This window comes from Balaenoptera acutorostrata, chromosome 3 (assembly GCF_949987535.1).
Source record: "Balaenoptera acutorostrata chromosome 3, mBalAcu1.1, whole genome shotgun sequence".
Taxonomy (NCBI): Eukaryota; Metazoa; Chordata; class Mammalia; order Artiodactyla; family Balaenopteridae; genus Balaenoptera; species Balaenoptera acutorostrata.
In genome coordinates, this window is record NC_080066.1 from 180,816,898 (window position 1) to 180,835,533 (window position 18,636).

General features: G+C 57.6%; 1 protein-coding gene across 3 annotated transcripts; it reads right to left on the reverse strand.

Moving 5' to 3' along the window:
• Positions 1-5,474: 5,474 nt before the first annotated feature.
• On the reverse strand, positions 5,475-17,812 carry ANKRD9 (ankyrin repeat domain 9). 3 transcript variants are annotated; one of them, XM_057544210.1, is made up of 3 exons: positions 17,744-17,812; positions 7,133-7,207; positions 5,475-6,563 (listed from the first exon to the last, which is right to left on the reverse strand). In XM_057544210.1, the coding sequence occupies exon 3, from the start codon at positions 6,514-6,516 to the stop codon at positions 5,572-5,574; it is 945 nt and encodes a 314-aa protein (XP_057400193.1). In that variant the 5' UTR covers positions 6,517-6,563; positions 7,133-7,207; positions 17,744-17,812; the 3' UTR covers positions 5,475-5,571. The 3 variants fall into 3 exon arrangements, with proteins under 3 accessions (XP_057400193.1, XP_057400192.1, XP_057400194.1); XM_057544209.1 differs by lacking the exon at positions 17,744-17,812 and adding an exon at positions 8,179-8,407; XM_057544211.1 differs by lacking the exons at positions 7,133-7,207; positions 17,744-17,812 and adding an exon at positions 8,179-8,407.
• Between the last annotated feature and the right edge of the window lie 824 nt (positions 17,813-18,636).

Consider the following 18,636-nt stretch of genomic DNA (forward strand, 5'->3'; position numbering starts at 1 on the left):
AGACTTCCAAGAAAGCCTGAATTGGGAAGGCAGTCGACATTCCTGATGGAAGACCACAGCCATTGTGCAAAGAAAAAGACACCAATCCTTTCCAAAGGCATTTATGGCTTTCACTCAATTTGTCAAAATCCCCACTGGGATTTTTTTTAGTTGGGGGGAGGCAGAGAAGAATCCATAAAATAATGTTCATACCCACAGACACCCCCCCTTGGCTGTGCCAGATACGCTGCGAGGGTCTCGTGTGTGCAGCTTCACGTCCTCAGTAGGGCCCTGAGAGGTCAATACCGTTAGCCCCAGTGAGACTCAGAGAGGCGAAGTAACTTGCTCAAGTCGACACAAGGAGCGCTGGGATTGGAGCCTAGCTCTGTGGGACTCCAGACCTGTGCTGTCTGACGCCACCTCACCGTCTTGAGAAGAAGAAACAGATGAGGATTGCCAGGAGTGATGACGGGCCAGCAAATGAAGTAGGACGTGGATGGAAGGGCCAGTGACGTCGGGCAGCCCAGCGAGGCCCACGGGGAGTTAACAAGGTGAAGGCGGCACGCGGGTGAGAGGACGGTTAACTGATGTGGCCCGCTACTTAACCATTCAGACAAAATAAACATTAAGTGGATTAAAGAATCTTAAAACTAGGGGGCAAAAAACAGTATCTGATTTCTGGATGGCAAGCACTTTCTAAACTCAAAAGTAGTGGGAAGGGCTTCCCTGGTGGCGCAGTGGTTGAGAATCTGCCTGCTAATGCAGGGGACACGGGTTTGAGCCCTGGTCTGGGAAGATCCCACATGCCACGGAGCAGCTGGGCCCGTGAGCCACAATTGCTGAGCCTGCGCGTCTGGAGCCTGTGCCCCGCGACGGGAGGGGCCGCGATAGAGAAAGGCCCGCGCACCGCGATGAAGAGCGGTCCCCGCACCGCGATGAAGAGTGGCCCCCGCTTGCCGCAACTGGAGAAAGCCCTCGCACGAACCGAAGACCCAACACAGCCAAAAATAAATAAATAAATAAATAAATAAATAAATAAGAAAATCCTTTAAAAAAAAAAAAAAAGTAGTGGGAAAAGTCAGAGGAAAATACTATATAGATTTGATTTCAAAATATAAAGATGCTGTGAATTAAAAACCCCCCATAAAATTAAAAGGGGAAATAATTGCAACAAGTCGGAGGAACGCCGAAGACACACATATGGACAAAGGAGATGAAAGGGCGCTGCTTAGTGAGCACCCAGGGCACATGGAGCAAGCAGGGAGCCCCCTGTTGGCACGGCCCTTCTGGGAAAGCCACCGAGTGTCCAGCAGCAGCCTTAAAACCCTCAAGCCCCAGAACTCCTACTTCTGGAAGCCTGTCCTCAAGAACAAATCCTAAGTCAGGGTTAAACATACAGCGCAGCATCGTTTGTGATTGTGAAACACTAAGAACAACTGACGTTCGGGAGCATTCCTCTCATGAAACAGTACGCAGCTGTTAAAAAGCAGGTGTGTTCCTGGGGGAAATGTGTTCTGAGCAGTCTGTCATGCAGTTTTATCATAGCAGCGTTAAATCTCTTGGGCGTGGTAATGATCATGTGAGTTTGTAGGAGATCATACATACAGGGAGAGGTAGATAATGCCAATGGACACGTTGTACTCTTCTAACTTTTGGTGGGTTTGAAATCTTTTTCATAATTCCAGGGGGCAGAGGAGGGGCAGAAAGACACTACACAAGCAGCTGGTCATGGTGGTCACCTGTAGTGTGTACCTTTTTGTATCTTTTGAATTTGAGCCATGTAAATGTGTTATTTATTCCAAAAATAAATAAAATTCACATTTTAAAGACTCAGTTCTCTCTAACATCAACTCTATCGTATCAGCGCTAGCTGAATCAAATATCACAAAGTAAACACCAAAGGCTTCTCAAAAATCGTATTTACACAATGTTTTACAGTATATGGAAATGCTTACTCTACAGTAAGTTTTTAAATACTAGATTTGATCTGATGTCATGTGAAAAAGTATGCATAGAAAAAAAAAATTGAACATATGTATATATGTGCATAGAGAAAAACAGAAAAAAATACACCGAAATGCTAGTCGCAGCGGTTGTCTGGGTGGTGGGATGCCGCCAGGCGGGCGGGCAGCCTCTTTATCTGGGAGCCGCGTGGAGGGGGCCCTGCCACATCCTGCCCTGGATTTCTCTGCACAATCCGAGTGTTCTACCATGAGCATGCATTCTATCAGCAGAAATTCTTTATAAAATCACTGAAGATGTGGGAATTCCCTGGCGGTCCAGAGGTTAGGACTCCTCGCTTTCACTGCCTGGGCCCCGGATTCAATCCCTGGTCGGGGAACTAAGATCCCGCAAGCCGCAGTGTGGCTAAAAAAAAAAAAAAATCACTGAGGATAGAAATCTCTTATCTTCAACCTCTGCCTTGGTTGGGATGGTTACACGTGTGTTGACATTGGTCATGACCTCTCAAACCACGCAGTTAAAGTCTGTGCATTTATTATGTCAAGTATGCCTCGATTTTAAACTGTAGCAGGACAACACCAGTCACCGTGGAGCAGGGCTGGTTCGCGTCCACACACTCTGGAGCAGAGGCCTTCCCCACCTGCGCCTGTTTCCCCTCCATCCCGACTTCAGGAAGCATCCTTGTTCTGAACAGGACTCCGGGTAACTTAGGAAACTGCTCTCAATACAGCATTTTAAAGTTGAAGAAATTGACAGGAAAGGAAATCAGCGGGAATATCGAGGTAGTAACGGGATAAGTTAGCACACGAAGGAGGCACAGTCATGCCACCACGGCCAAAGTGGGGGCAGAGCGGGGGCCTTGTGGCCACAGGCCATCACAGGGCTGTGTGTCCCTTTCGGGCTCCAGGCACAGGGTCACAGTACTTCGGGGAGCAGCAGCCCAGCCTTCTCTGTCCTCCCCAACAGGTGTCTGGGGTGCAGAGATTCTGGCCCCTGAGCTCTCCGGAGTTGGAAGTTCCCTGGGCCCCTGGGTGGGCATGGCGGGGCCCGTACTGGCAGGAGTGGGGTTTTCCTTAGACAAGGTTCATGGAATGAAGGAAGTGAACAAACGAACCAAGGCGCTTTGCCCCAGACACATGGGCCTTGTCCCAGGCAGAGCCATTGCCTTTGAGAAGCCATCAAGGCCACCTGCCAACAGCCAAGAGCTGAGTCTCCTGGCTGACTCTGGCCGTCCCCAGGCCTCCCTGCTCATCGCCAGGGTGGTAGTGGTGACTGAGGGTGCCGGAGGGCCCAGAGGAGCGATAAGGCCAGTGCCGAGGCCCGCCCGCCCTCACTCGGCCGGCAGCAGCGGCCAGATAACCATGAGGCTTCTCCGCCCTGCACTGCTGCTCTGGGTTCTCTGCTCCCACGGACGCCTGGGGTGCCCTGAGCCAGGCGTCCCCAGTGGGACTCAGTGGGAGCTGTGCCAGGAATCAGGCCCCGCTCTGCTGCCACAGGGCTTCCTCAGCCTTCCCTGTGGCTCCTCGTCCCACCCAGCCGCAGCCAGGACACCCGGGGCTGCCGCCCCCGCTGCCCTCCTGCCCTGCACCCCTCCAAGCTATGAAGCTGTGCTCCGGCTGGGCCCCCTGCGGTGGTGCCCACAACAACTCCTGCCCGGATCCTGCCCTGCGTGCCAGGACCAGCCCAGGGGCCGCCTCCTGCTCCCCGGACAATGGGTTCTGTGGGGTCCCCGCCAGGGAGCCCCCGCAACCTTGCATCACTCCATCCCCAGCCCAGGGGGCTCAAAGGAGTTTGTCACCAAAGGGGCAGCTGTAGGTCTAGCAGGGAAGCGGATGGGGGCCTAGCCCTGAGCCTTGGGCCAGGAGAGCTAACCCCACAGAGGACAGAGCTGGGACCGGGGAGACATGAGGGGGAAGTCCGCACACCCAGGTCCCCCATCAGGTGCCCAGGCTCTTTCCAGGCAGAAGCTGCTTGGGCACGAGGGCGCCAAGAGTTCCCAACATCTCCCTAAGCCCAAAGCCCAGAAGCCACGGCGACCTGCTGCTCTGGTCTGTGCTTTCCACCTCCTCCAAAGGAACGCACCCTCCCCCAGCAACGCATCCCGGTAAGAACCAGGGGACTCCTGATGTCCCAAGTTTTAAGCTAGAAGAGATGCTAGTATCCACTGCCCCCAAGTGTCAAGGTTCAGAAAGGCTATTTAACTGGGCCAGGACACACAGCAGGAGGGGAGAAGCCCTCACTCCCACCCAGAATCTAGGATCAGCACTGGGCCGTACACCCCTCCATCCCCCCTCCTCCCCACCACGGCCGTGTGCCCACCCACCCTACACTTCCCAAGAACGGGGGTCACATCCTTTCCAGGGCAGGTAGGGAGCTTGGAGATGCTCCAAAACCCCTTTGTAAACAGCTGGGGACACTGAAGCCCAAGGCAGGGGTTTATCCAAGGTCACCCTCAGAGTGGGTGGCAGGTGCAGACCAGAACCAGGCCCCCTGGCAGAGCTTTTCGCTGCCCAGGCCCCTTCCACAGCCCCCTTCCGACGGCCCACCACCCTGGACTCTGCCACCACCACCCAAAGCCCCTTCGGCCCCCAGGCATGCCCCCCTCGGGGACACTGGGGGCAGGGTGGGCAGTGGGTGCCCCCAGCCAGGCGGTCACTGTTCATCGGGCAGATCGTTAGTCCTCTGCTCCTGGCAGGACATCGTGGCCCTCCAGCCCATGCCGGCGCGGGTTGAATTTCACGGCCCAGCAGAATTCCCGGGCAGGACAGCCTGGCCATCCCCGATCCCAAGGCTCCTCGGGGCACGGACCCAGCTTCTCAGCCAGGGTCCCTTTGTCCTGAAGGGTCAACCAGTCTCCATCTTCAAACCCTTCCTGCGGAAACCAGCTCTACTGGCTGAGGCTGGAGGGCCCGCCCACGGGGTGACGCAGCCACCCCGGTCAGGAGCCCCAGGACTAGGTACCTGCTAGTCGCCAGAGGAGAGAGCCAAAGGGGCGACCACGACAAGTCCAGGCCTGGGCTTCTTTGGGGAGGGGGCAGTCCCAGTGACAGCCAAGGAGGAGGCAGGTGGCCAGTACGGGACGGGGGCAAACAGGAGGCACAGCCTGGGTCCTGCCCTCCACAGCTCGGGACCTGAGGCCCAGCCCCACAGGGGAGTGGTCGAGGCCCCACCTGACGGGGCAGAGAACCTCCGCCCAGAGCCCACGGGCGGTTCCCTCGGCCTCCAGGCCTTTTGCACACGCTGTCCCCCTGCCTGGACACGTCAGTCCACCCCCCTGCACCTGCCCAGCTCAGCTGTCTCTCCCTCTGGGACACCTTCCCAGAGGCTCTAAATCAAGATGGGAGGCCGCTCCTCAGGGTCTGGGTAGTGAGCTGAGGGCAGGGCCCGGCTCTCAGGCGTCGCCTGACCCCGCAGCTCAGCTCCACGCAGGGAGGCGGGGAGCTGAGCGCGGCCGGATCCAGAAGACCTGCAGCTCCGGGTCCGCCTGCCCGTCCTTGCCCAGCCCCCAAAGCACACTACAGACAAAGCAGAGATTCTGCTGTCCAGAGAACAATATATGTAAAGTGCCGGGTACAACGCTCTGAAAAATAGTATTCTCCAAAAATCCAGCACCCGGGGTGCCCCCGCAGTCTAGCCCTTGCCCGTGAGGTCCAGCGGCTGCAGGAAGGGCGGCAGTGGCAGCTCGTCCAGGGCCTCGGGGAAGCGGCCAGGCGAGATGGCGGTGACCAGCACCTGCATGGCGCGCGCGAAGAGCGAGGGTGGCGCCAGGCCCGCCAACCACTGGAACTTGTCCTCGCCCAGCAGCCGCTGCCAGCGCGGCCGGTCGCCCAGCAGCTCGCGGCGGGCCGGGCCGGCGGCGTCCGCGGGCGTGTACAGCGCCAGTAAGTCGAGCAGCAGCAGGCGGCGCTGGCGCGGCTCCCCGGGCGCAGGCGCCCCGACGGCGGGGGCGGCCCCGGCATCACGGCCCAGGTGACGCAGCAGCAGCTCGAGCGGCGTGAGGCCGCCGCCGTCGCGCAGGCCGGGCGAAGCGCCGTGGCCGAGCAGCAAGAAGAGACACTCGGGGCGCGCCAGCTCGCAGGCCACGTGCAGCGACGTGCCGCCGCCCTCCACGCGGCTACAGCCTCGCCGGTCGAGCAGGCGCGCGCGCTCCTCGGCCGGGAAGTCGCGCACGGTGCGCAGGATGCGGCGCAGGATGCCCACGCGGTTGTAGCGCACGGCCAGCGCCACGTGCGGCCCGGGTGCCGCGCAGCAGCGGAAGCCGGCGCTGGGCGGCGCGAGCGCGCGCCGCGGGAACGTAGCCAGCAGGTAGTGCGCGTATGCCTGGTGGTCGTGCACGAGTGCGTAGAGCAGCGCCTCAGACGGTGAGTAGGCGGCGGCGCGCCCGCGCTCGTCCCAGTGGAAGGCCTCGCTGGCGCGCATGTCCTCCAGCAGCCACACGGGCAGCAGGTCGCGCACGGCCTGGTAGAAAGCGAACGACGACTTGCGGCACTGCTTCTGCGCCTGCGAGCGCGCCGCGCCTGCGCCCTCGGGCCCGCCGTCCGCGCCGCCCCCGGGCCGCCGCGCATCCCACGGCATGCTGGCGGCGCCTCCCGGTCTCAGGGCATGGGCCTGGGGCCGACCACCTGCGGGCAGAGGGAAGCGCAGTGAGGGTTGAGGATCCGGGCGGAGAGGGGTCTCCCGTCCAATCCTCACAGAGCCCCACCTGTCCGGGCCTCTCTCGTACCTGCCCCCAGCCTCCGACCGGCCCTCCCAGTAACTCCTCACACCTTCCCTTTTCTCCTAGGCCCTGAACCACCTCCCACATCCTTGATCTAGCTGCGCCTGATCGCCCTCCCCGAAACTGTCTTGTTCTCCGGTACCTCTGCTAAAGATGCCCTTCCCTGTCCCTGCCCTCACAGCCCCACCTACCGTCAAGGCCACACAGAAACCCCACACCCCGTCCAGCCCAGGGACCCACTGGAAGAGTTCCTGCTCCCACCTGTGGTAGCTGCATCAAACTCCAATCAAGGGAAAAGCCAGGTAGGGGACTAGGAAAGCTGCATCCCACATCTCAAGCTGAGCCAAATCTTTTCTGTAGCCCAAGCTCCCTATCCCCAACCCCATCTAACCTTGACCCTGTTGTCTGACCCCCGACTGCGGTCGGGGTCCCTACCCCAGGGACCTAGACTCAGAGCTCTAGACTCAGACCTACCTGCCTAGTGCACCGCGATTACCTAGTTCTGTGTAGGTGGGTGTATTACTGTTCCCTGAGCCTCAGCTTTCTCATCTGTAAGAAAGAGGGAAGGCAGTCTGTGAGCCACAGCAGGAAGTGGGGGCCTCTAGCCTTCCACCCGAACATGGTGTTTACTGGATGTCACCGCCCCCAGCTCCTGGGAGGAGGCAAGAGGATGAAATCAACCTAGAAACTGGCGTGTACACTCTTCACAGTCTGTAAATCCCCTCCAGGTCTGCTAGCTCCCTGAGTCTTCCCAACGACTAGAAGAAGCAGGTACTGTCATCCCATTTTCCAGTAAGGGACAAACTTGTCCAAGGTCAGTTGGCAAGTCATGGTAGAGATAGGCCTGGAACCCAGATCTCCTAACTCCTATTTCGGGCTCATTCCAGAAGTGGGGGGACCCCCAACCTACAGGGAACCCAGCTTGAGCCCTAACCTTGCCCTCTGAGCCCCCTGCGCCAACCTGAGCCCTGACCTCCAATCCCTGGCCCTGGCCCAAGCTCCCCACTGCGTTTTCTCAAGGGTAAGCCCTTGGTCACAAGGGACCTGGGTCAGCGGATAAACTGCGTCCACACACACTGGGTAACTAAGTTACAGAGACGGGCACAGGGGTTGGGGGCTGAAGCTACAGCACCCTTTTGGGGACACCGTGACTGGAGTAACCCCCCACCCCTGGGTCTCCGCGCCCCGGGTGTACCCTGTGTGGGCACTGGGAGCGGGGCAGGTTACGTAAAGTTGAGCCGCCCCACGTCACTGGGCAGCGAGTCACGGTCGCGGCTCAGTGAATGGGGGGTTGGGCCACCGAGGGCAAGGCCGCGAGCCCAGGGCCGCCCGCCAGCTCCTCCCCGTCCCCCACCGGCGGCACGGCGGGACCCCGGGTGGCCGCGGGTCGCGGGTCGAGGCCAGAGTGTCTGCGGGCCGGTGGCCGGCGCAGCGAGGGCTGCACCTGCGTGCGCGTGTGTCTGGAGGGGATGAGGGGGGCGGCGGCTACACGCCGAGCCGGCCGAGGAAGGGGGACTCACCTTGGGGGTCGGAGGGGCCGCTGGCCTGGCGTCCCCGCCCCCGCTGCGGGCCGGAAAGCTTGCTGTCCCCCCGCGGGTCGGCGCGCAGGCGAAGCTCCCAGGACAGACGGACGGGAGGGTGCCGCCGCCGCCCGCGCCCGCCGCAGCCGCGCTCTGAGCCGCCGCGGCCAGATCGCTGGGCGGCGGTGCCGGCGCCGGCGGCGGGCGGGCGGGCGGCGGGCGGCGCAGTGCGGCCCCGGCCGGGCAGGACCGCGGGGCCGCCCGCCGCCGCCATTGGCCCGCGCTGCCGGCCCCCGCCGCCGCCCATTGGCCGCCGCGCTGCACCATTGTTACGTCACCGGTCGGCGGGCGGGGCGCCCAGGGGGACCCGCGGAAAAGTTGGGAGAAACTTGAGGGCGCGCGGGGGGCGGGGCCGGGATGGGGAGTGAGCGGGGCGGGGCTCCCGGAAACCCGAGTGGCCGGCGAGGAAAGGGTCCGGGCTTCGAGCTCCCGGCGGCGGGAGACCCTCGCCGGGAAGGGCCCCTGGGCCCCGCCTGCTGTGCCCCGGCTCAGTGAGAGACTGGGCGCGCACTTAGGCGCCCCGGCTCCGCCGAGCGTGACTTTCTTCGGCACCCCATGAGTCGTATTCCACGTCCCCTTTACGCTGACCCTCTGTGACCTTGGGGATGACCTCCTCCGGGACTGTTTTCCGGGACTGTACGTGGAGGGGTCAGGGCGTAGGAACTGTGACCCCTAAGGGCCCCGGCCGCTTTCTGCCCGGGAGGGTCGGGGCGTCTCGAGCCCCTGCTCCAAGCTGACTTTCCCAGGGAACGAATGGATGAACGGATGCAGACAGCCATTTATGAGGGCCTAGTGTGTACCAATCTCTGTGCTAAACATACTTGATTTCAATTCAGTTTTGCAACCGGTAGCAGTGGGAATTATGACCCCTAATTCACCGGCCAGGAAATCGGGGCTCACTGGGAGGTGACCTCCAAGTGAGGAGCAGCCAGAAGGGAAGCTGGGCGCTTCCCCTTCTTTCCTTCAGACATTTGTGGTGGACGGGGCCCTGACCACCCCGGCCTCTCCACAAGGGGGCCAAAGTGTGGAGCACACACGTGCCAGAGACCCACCAGATAGCCCCACCCAAAATGCCACCCACCTCAGTGCAACATGGCCCTGCAGGCCCTACCATACCTCTCAGGGGGTCCATGATCACCACCAGATTTACAGAAAACGATCATGGGCCAGGGGTGGGGGGTACAGGGAACACTGGGCTGGGAGTCCAGGCTCTACCTCTGCCCCACCTCACCTGTCCTCTCCTCCCTGCTTTAGTCCTCAGTCTCCCTACAATTTCTCCCAGCTGTCCTGTCCTGTTCCAGACCTCTCTGATGGGTGGGGCAAAGTGAATGGAAATCCTGGGGTTGCACGGTTGACACTGGCCTTCTGGAGACCCCAGACCCTGGGAGACAACGTAGGGAGGTGGTGTCCCAGGTGAACTACCTGTGGCTCAAGACGCTAGCTGCCCTGCTCCCATGTCCCCATTCTATTCTTCAAGGGCTGGAGGTGAGACCTCACACCGTCTCCATGGCTACCGGTGGAATGAGGGTGACAGGGCATCGGCTGTAGGTGCCTGGTGTGCAGCTGGCCTCGGGGCAGGTCTCTCTCCACCCCTCGAACCCTCCTCGCCTCCCCCTTTGACTTGCCCTCCTCACTCTTCGCTGGGTTTCCCCAAGGCCTCTCTCAAAATCGAGTCTGACCCTGAAACAGGAGGGAAGGGGGCAGGGCACAACCTTTAAAAGAATGACACAGCCCGAGGACACGACACAAACTGAATAGGACCAAAGAGGTCCAAGATGGTGAACAAGTCAACTTCCACTAGACCTTGAGCCTCAGTATACGCTCCTTGTAATATATTAGCGTATGCTAAATGACACACCCACAGGCGCCATGACAGTTCCAAGGCCAACCATAAAGGTCTAAAGGTGGGCCGTGGCTCAATTCCTGGAAATCCTCACCCCTTCCCTAAAATAGCTGGAATACTCCTCCCACTCATTAGCCTGTGAAACTACCCACCCCTACAAGAACTGGCAACCCTGTTCCCTGGGGCCACTCTCACCTTCTGAGACAGCCCACACTCTGTCTGTGGAGTGTGTGTTTCTCTCTAAATAAATCCACTTCTTAACCTATCACTTTGCCTCTCACTGAATTCTTTCTGCAATGAGACATCAAGAACCCGAGCTTCATTAAGTCCTGAGACCAGGTGTGTGATCTCAGTTAAAAGACCATGGGTTCAAGTCCCAATCTGGGTTTGGCTGGGTTTGAGTCCCAGCCTGTGGGTCCAAGTCCCAATCTCAGTTGCACGGTTTCAACCCCATTTCTCCACTACTTAAGAAAGCTTCCCATGGACATGGACTTAGCCAGAAAGACCAAGTGGGGCAGAGGAAAGGCATTCCTGGCCTGGACACAGCTGGAGCAAAGGTCTGGAAGTGGCAGAGGGAGGCTCCAGAGGTCAGTTGGGAGGGGCCGGGAAGCATAGGGCCTTGAATGGCTAGACAAGGAGCTTGGGTTTGTCCAAGGACCTGGAGGTTTGGAAGTTAGTGGATTATTTCAGGCATACAAAATGATAATATAACTTTGAAATGCCTGGGAGCCCCTGAGCCGGTTTAAGAACTAACATGTGGGGAAATCTGAAGGCCTGCGTGCCTGTCCTGCCGCCCAGTCCCAGCGCCGGCGCTTTCCCACGGTGGCAGCTGACACTGTAACCCTCTCCATCACGCTGTCAGCGCTCCCTCTCAGCAGCTTGCCTTTTTCTCCCACGGTCGCTTTTAGACTCACCCTCTGGGGGACGCGCCGCTCTGGGGCACACGTCATCTCTGTTGAGTCTTCTGCTGGTGAAAGCTGCCCCCTGTGCCCAGCACGCGTGTGGTCCCCCAGTGCTGCGGTGAACACCCTGCCCGCGCCTCCGTGGGGCTGTGGCAGAGTCTGGGGCGGCGATGGGGGGAAGTGCTCCCCCAAAGGAAGCAGCGTCCTGTGTCGGGTTGCTGCCCTCTGAGGCTGCCAACGGGGCGGGGGGAGGGGGTGGGGGTGGGGGGGTGGGGAGTGGGCGGAGGAGGGGCAGAGGGCTCAATTCCCGGAGAGACTAAGGGGGCCTGGGGGCGGGCGGAGTGCCCGGCTCAGGCCTGGCTCACCAGCACAGCCTTCTAAGTATGGCTTTGACCTTTGACCCTGTCATGCTCCCCTCTCTCCTAGGAGAGCTTGTCCCGCCCCCCCGCAGGCAGGCGGCGGCGTCCGTCCGTGTGCGGCCAGGTCGGAGGGGTAGTGGGCGAGGCTGCAAACACAGACGGACCCCGAGGTCAGTGGGAGGACTTCGGGGGAGCCAGGGCTCTGAGCAGGGGCTGCCTCGAGTTTTCTCAGGCTCCCTCTCGCCGCGGGGAGCAAACCCCAGGAGGAGAGGGTGGAAGCCCCAGTAGCCGACTGGCCTGGGACGGGGTGGCAGGGCGAGCGGCATGGAGGGCACTGGGGCAAGCAGCGAATTCTGTGTGGGCTCTGACCAACTGGGGTGGGTGTGAGAGGGAGAGAACAATCTAGAATGCCGCCCGGGTCGGGGAGGAGCAGGGGGTGGGGCGTCCCTGAAGATGCCTGTCAGCCACCTTGGTGTGTCCATGGTAACGGGAGGTGGAGGGAGAAGCCCCGCTGGTGACATATAGCTGGGGGTCACAGGAGAGAGAAGGCACTGAAAGCATGACACCAGGAGTGAAGACTCGGGGACTTCCCTGGCGGTCCAGTGGCTAAGACTCCGCACTCCCAATGCAGGGGGCCCGGGTTCGATCCTTGGTCGGGGAACTAAGATCCCACATGCCGCAACTAAGACCCAGTGCAGCCAAATAAATTAATTAATTAAATAAAACATTTGCAAAAAAAAAAAAAAAAACGGAGTGAAGGCTCGGAGGCCAGGCTGGAACGTCTAGCATGTAGGGATGGGGAGAGGCCCTTGGAAGTCAAAAGGGCCCAGGTGTCCAGAGGAGGAGGGAGTGGCCACCTGGGACAAGTGCCACCAGCGGGTCAGGAGGATTTGGCTACATGGAGGTCATGGTGCCCTTTACAGAAGGTCATGGGACTGCAGGAGAAGCCTATGTGGAGAGGAGAGTGGGGGGAGGGACCGGGAAAGATGTGTAGGGAGGAAAGGGGGCTGGAGGTAAGTGGGTTAAAGAATAAAAGAGCAGAGAGACTCCCCTGGTGGTCCAGTGGATAAGACTCCGGGCTCCCAATGTAGAGGGCCCGCGTTTGATCCCTGGTCAGGAAACTAGATTCCGCATGCTGCAACTAAGACCCGGTGCAACCTCAATAAATAAATAAATAAATAAATAAATAAATAAATAAAAAAAAACTGGAGCCACGTGTGTGTGTGCATGCAGGCACGTGTGCATCTGTGCACATGGCTGGCATGCTGTGCCTGCATGTGTGTACACGTGCGTCCGTGTGCAGTGTGCTGCACCTTGCGCATGTGCGCATGTGTGCGCATGTGTGCAGCACACTGATGCGGCAAAACACTGATGCAGGGCAGACCTATGGAGCCATGACCTGGAGGCCAGCAGGGACCGGGCTGCCACGAGTGGAAGGAAGGCCCCTGCCACGGGCATGGACAGTGTTTCCTGAGGGGCAGAGGGTTGGGCGTGGATGCCAGTGAGAGCACAGGTAAAGGTGAGTCAGAGAAGTCTACTCAGATGGCTTCTATTTTCCAGGTCATTCGCTGAGAGTGCCAAGGGGTGGAGGGCGGCGCTTGAGGAGAGGGGTTCATTGACCACAGGGAGATCGTCCCTGACCTGAGCCCCAGCTGCCCCCAGCAAGCCCAGCAGAGCCTGTCATCAGAGCAGGGGGGATCTGGCAGGTGGCCCAGGGCTGGGAGCACAGCTCGGGGTTTGCGCTGCAGGTAGAGAGGAGGGCGGGCAGCTTCCTGGGGAGGAAGCTGGTGCCAGACAAGCTGGGTTCTAATCACCACTCACCAGCTGTGGGACTTGGGCTGCGTAACTGCACCTGTCTGAGTGCCAGTCTCTATCCGTGACATGAGTCAGGTGGATTTTCGATCTCAAAAGGAAGTTGGGGCTTCCCTGGTGGCGCAGTGGTTGAGAATCCGCCTGCCAATGCAGGGCACACGGGTTCGAGCCCTGGTCTGGGAGGATCCCACATGCCGCGGAGCAACTAGGCCCGTGAGCCACAATTACTGAGCCTGCGCGTTTGGAGCCTGTGCTCTGCAACAAGAGAGGCCGCGATGGTGAGAGGGCCCGCGCACCGCGATGAAGAGTGGCCCCCACTTGCCGCAATTAGAGAAAGCCCTAGCACAGAAACGAAGACCCAACACAGCCATAAATAAATAAATTAATTAAAATTAAAAATTAAAAAAAAAACACACTACATACTAAGATCCAGCAATCACACTCCTTGCTATCTGCCCAAATGACTTCAACTATTAAAAAAAAAAAAAAAAAAAAGGAAGTTGGGGCTTCCCTGGTGGCGCAGTGGTTGAGAGTCTGCCTGCCAATGCAAGGGACATGGGTTCGAGCCCTGGTCTGGGAAGATCCCACATGCCGCGGAGCAACTGGGCCCATGAACCACAATTACTGAGCCTGCACGTCTGGAGCCTGTGCTCCGCAACAAGAGAGGCCGCGATAGTGAGAGGCCCGCGCACCGCGATGAAGAGTGGCCCCCACTTGCGGCAACTAGAGAAAGCCCTCGCACAGAAACGAAGACCCAACACAGCCAAAAATAAAATAAATAAATAAATAAATAAAAATAGAATGACTAATACTCTTAAAAAAAAAAAAAAGAAGTTGTTCCAGGGGACAGGATTGGCCAAGGCCAGTATGGGAAGTGGCCAGGACCAGGGGAGGGGGGAGGGGAATCCCTCACCCACCCCCACCTCTCCTGGGTCCTGCACTACCACTACTTGGCTGGACTGGGCCAAAGCCCACCTGGCCTCCAAGGGTCTGCATTCAGAATGTATAAGGAGCTCCTGCAACCTGTTAGAAAGATTAACCCAGGAAAACGGGCGAGGGGTATGAATAGGCAATTCACAGGTTGGCCAATAAACCCATGAAGATGTTCAGCTCTGTAAGAAATGGGTAAACGTACAAGCTCTTGTTTTGCCTATTGGCAGAAACTGAGGATACCGAAAACAGCCTGTACTGACAAGGTCAGGAATCAAGCCCTCACTCTCATGCAGAGGAGGGGAGGGCAACTTGGAAGGCGCCACCAGCAGCGAAAATGCTCGTGCTCTCGGGTCCACCAATTTCTTTTGTAGGTATCTTATCCCAGATAAATACTGGCCCAAGTGCCAAATTCCATGTACGATGCTCACTGCTTTGGTTTTGTTCACTTGTTTAATTCTTTACAGTTTTATGAAAGAATTCAACCTTAATTTTACAGGCAGACCTCAGAGGTATTGCAGGTTCTGTTCCAGATCACCACAATAAAGCAAATATTGTAATAAAGTGAGTCACACAAATTTTGTGGTTTCCCTGGGCATATAAAAGTAATATTCATTCTATACTGTAGTCTATTAAGTGTGCAATAGCACTATGTCTAAAAAAACAAGGCACATACCTTAATTAAAAAAAAAACTTGGGGCTTCCCTGGCGGCGCAGTGGTTGAGAATCCGCCTGCCAATGCAGGGGACACAGGTTCGAGCCCTGGTCTGGGAAGATCCCACATGCCGTGGAGCAACTAAGCCCGTGAGCCACAATTGCTGAGCCTGCGCGTCTGGAGCCTGTGCTCCACAACAAGAGAGGCTGTGATAGTGAGAGGCCTGCGCACCGCGATGAAGAGTGGCCCCCATTTGCCGCAACTAGAGAAAGCCCTCGCACAGAAACAAAGACCCAACACAGACATAAATAAATAAATAAAATGTAAAAAAAAAAAAAAACTTTATTGGTAAAAATACTAAGTATTATCTGGGCCTTCAGTGAGTTGTCGTGGTAACATCAAAGATCACTGATCATACATCATCATAACAAATATAATAACAATGAAAAGATTTGAAATATTGTAAGAATTACCAGAACGTGACACAGAGACAGGAAGTGAGCAAATGCAGTTGGAAATATGGCGGTAACAGACTTGCTCGACGTAGGGTTGCCACAAACCTTCAATTTGAGAAAAACATAATATCTGTGGAGCACAGTAAAGTGCAATAAAATGAGGTCTGCCTGCATATTTTATTTCTAACTATTTCAGAGTAAAACCTTTGAAGAGAATACAGGTTAACTACCAACTGTTAAGCAGGTACAGTCCCTGCTGTGTTTTTAATAATAAAAAACTGGAAACCTGGGACTTCCCTAGTGGTCCAGTGGTAAAGAATCCGCCTGCCAATGCAGGGGACATGCATTCGATCCCTGGTTAGGGAACTAAGATCCCACATGCCACGGAGCAACTAAGCCCTTGCGCCACAATTACTGAGCTCGCGCACCTCAACTAGAGAGCCCGTGTGCCGCAAACTACAGGGCCCACGCGCTCTGGAGCCTGCGTGCCGCAACTAGAGAAGAGAAAACCCACACTCCACAAGTAGAGAGAAGCCCATGCACCGCAACGAAGAGCCCATGCGCTGTAATGAAAGATCCCGCGTGCCGCAACTAAGACCCGATGCAGCCAAAAAGTAATAATAAAATAAATAAATAAATAATAAAATAAAATCTTAAAAAAAAAACCAAAACCGGAAACCTCCTAGGTGACCATCCAAAGAGGAACACCAAAAATAATCATGATGCATCCGTCCCAGCTGGGATTTTTGCATCCTTCCCAGCTGGGCACTGCTCCTCTCCTGGCTCTTGGAGAGGGCCTTGTGTCGGCCTGAAGCCTAGGGAGCATCTCCCTCAAATCCGCCCCCACCACCAACCCAATGTGAGACTCTCGCTGGTGTCTCTGGGTCCATGTAGGATCCCTGGAAACAGCCGTGCCTGAGGACTCAGGCTTCCTCATTAAATGAGCCAGTTGAGTTTTTTATTTTTTAATTTAATATTTAATTAATTAAATAAATGTTTAATTTAATATTTATATTAAAGTATATTTAGTCTTTAATAATTTTATTTAATATTTTATTTAATATTTAAATAATCCAGTTTTTGGGTTAGGCCAATTGGAGACAGGGGTTTATCACTTGAAAAAGGCCTGACTCCTTAGAGTATTTGCTCAAGACAGTCCTTGTCATCCCAGCATAATTATAATAGTGTCCCCCTCACTCTCAACAGGTCCTGGTTTAGGAGGTAAGACCTACAGCTGCCACGTGACTAACGCACGCACAGCCCGGGTATCATGCAGCCACAGGCAGCAATAAAGAGCCTGAGTTTCCTCATCTGTCAAGAGGAGATAAGAGGGCCTTCCTGAGAAGTCACTGAGTTCTTGCAGGACACGGCAGTAACAGAGCTCCTAGGATTAATTTTCAATATTTCAACATAAAAATGTTAAAAGACCCGTGCCCCTTGCGTCGGGAGCGCAGTGTTGTAACCACTGGACCGCCTGGGAAGTCCCCCTATTGTTTGAAAAATACTGGAAGCCACACACTGGTCTGTGGACTGCAGGGCCTCCTGGGGAGAACATCAGGGAGGTGGGGGTGGGGTGGGAGGAGGAAAGGAAGGGAGGAGGGGGAGGAGGAGGAGGAGGAGGAGGAGGAGGAAGGAGCTCTTAGCTTTTACTCTCTGTACCTTCTTTATGGTTTGAGTCATTCACAAGGGGCACATATTCAAATATTATTTGCATAATTAAGGTAAGTGTTTAAAGAGGCAGGTCCCGCGGGCAAAATGCTCTCTCAGCCGTCATCTCATGGGCTCGCAGGGGAGGTAGGCTGGATTATCAGCCCACTTTACAGGTAGGGAAACAAGCTCAGAGAAGGGACAGGGCTTTGCCCACAGGGCTGGAGCATATAAGCCTCGTCCAGGCCTAGGAAGGGAAAGCTTTGGTTTCGTGAGTTCCCAACCCCTTGTGAAAGCTGAGGAAAGTTCTGCTAGAAATCTCTCCCACTCACAGGATGGAGGGGCCTCAGATGCAGGTTGGGATGGTGGGCTGGGGCCCCTCGATCCCTTGCCAGGGGACTCAGATGGTCAGCCAGCCCTTTTGAGCAGCTTAACTCAGTAATTCAACTAATAAGCCCCTGCAGCCTGCCCTGAGGACTAGAGGGGAGTGGGCAGGAGAGGCTTCCTGGAGGAGGAGGCTACCTGAGATGAAGAGGAGTCACCTGCACCCCTCACATCATCCCCTGGACTCTGTGTCCAAACACCCCGCCCCGCCCCCCTCGCTACTTCATCCCACCTCCCAGGGCCAGGCTGCCCTGGACTCTCCAGGCTCCAGCTTCAGCCCCAGCCTCTTAACGCCTGAGGGGATCCCGTCACATCCAAGTCAACTCAGCCCTTCTGCTAGGAGCCCTCCCTGCTCGAAGATGCCACCCACCCGAGTTGAAAACCCCTGCTCTGCCTCAGGACCAGACCCCTTCACATTCCACGAGAACCCTGGCCTTCGGGCCTCAGGGCCGCGAGCCCTTGCGCACGCCGTTGCCTCCACCTGGACTGCCCATGCCCAGAAGCCCACACAGACTCACCGCAGGTGCCACCCGGCTGAAGGAGCTCGCCCAGCCTCTCTGGGCTCCACCACAGCGTCCTGCACTCCTGGGAGTTTCTCCTCTGCCCACAGCCTGTCCCTGCGGGAGGGTAGTAGGTGCCCCATAAATACTGATGACTAAGTGCAGGAGTTGATCAGGCTGGGGGTGGGGTCGGGGCCGGCCGGGAACGGGGGGAGCAGGATGGGTAGGAGTCTGGCGGCCCAGTCACCCTATGGGGAGTGTGGGCCAGTCCCTGGAGGGCGGGGAGCAGGAAGTACATGATTCATCTCTTTTGCACCAGAGTCCCAGGCACCAGGAGCCCTGAGCACAAGGGGGACTCGGCCGTGGCCCAGCCCAGGTTCCGGCCCACCCAGGCAGGAGCCCGCAGAGCGCAGACCTGGCTTCTCCTGGGGGAGGCCAGCTCTGGCAGGGGCAGGACGCTGGCGGGGCAGGCCGGCTGGCCCCCTCCCTGAGCCTCCCAGCACGGAGGGGCTGGACGCCGGCCTGCCTGTGCCACCTTGAGCGCATCGCTGCCCGCTCGGGGCTCCACGCCCAGGCCTCGGGCTGCCCTGGGAGAGCGGGCAGCACCCCGTCCCTGGGTGCTGAGGGGGCACAGCCAAGGTGGGCCGGGCCAAGGGCAGCCCACCACTTCGTTGCACCTCCCGCTTTCTTTTCCACTGTCCCCTTCGGTAAATAGTTGTGGTTTGCAGTGAAGAGAGTCAGCAGGGGAAACTAAGGCCTGGCCCTGGTCACCCAGCTCAGATGAGTCCTAAGGATAACAGAGGCCCCTCCTGCCAGCCGCGCGCAGGAACCTCCCGCTTCCCAAGACCCCCGAGCAGTCGGGCCTGGATCCCCGCGTCTATCACTTTCTCTCAGGTGACACGAGGGGAAAC

Bases quoted from the DNA above. Each gene is read 5' to 3' on its own strand.
- ANKRD9 (XM_057544210.1), bottom strand. From the start codon at position 6,516: ATGCCGTGGGATGCGCGGCGGCCCGGGGGCGGCGCGGACGGCGGGCCC.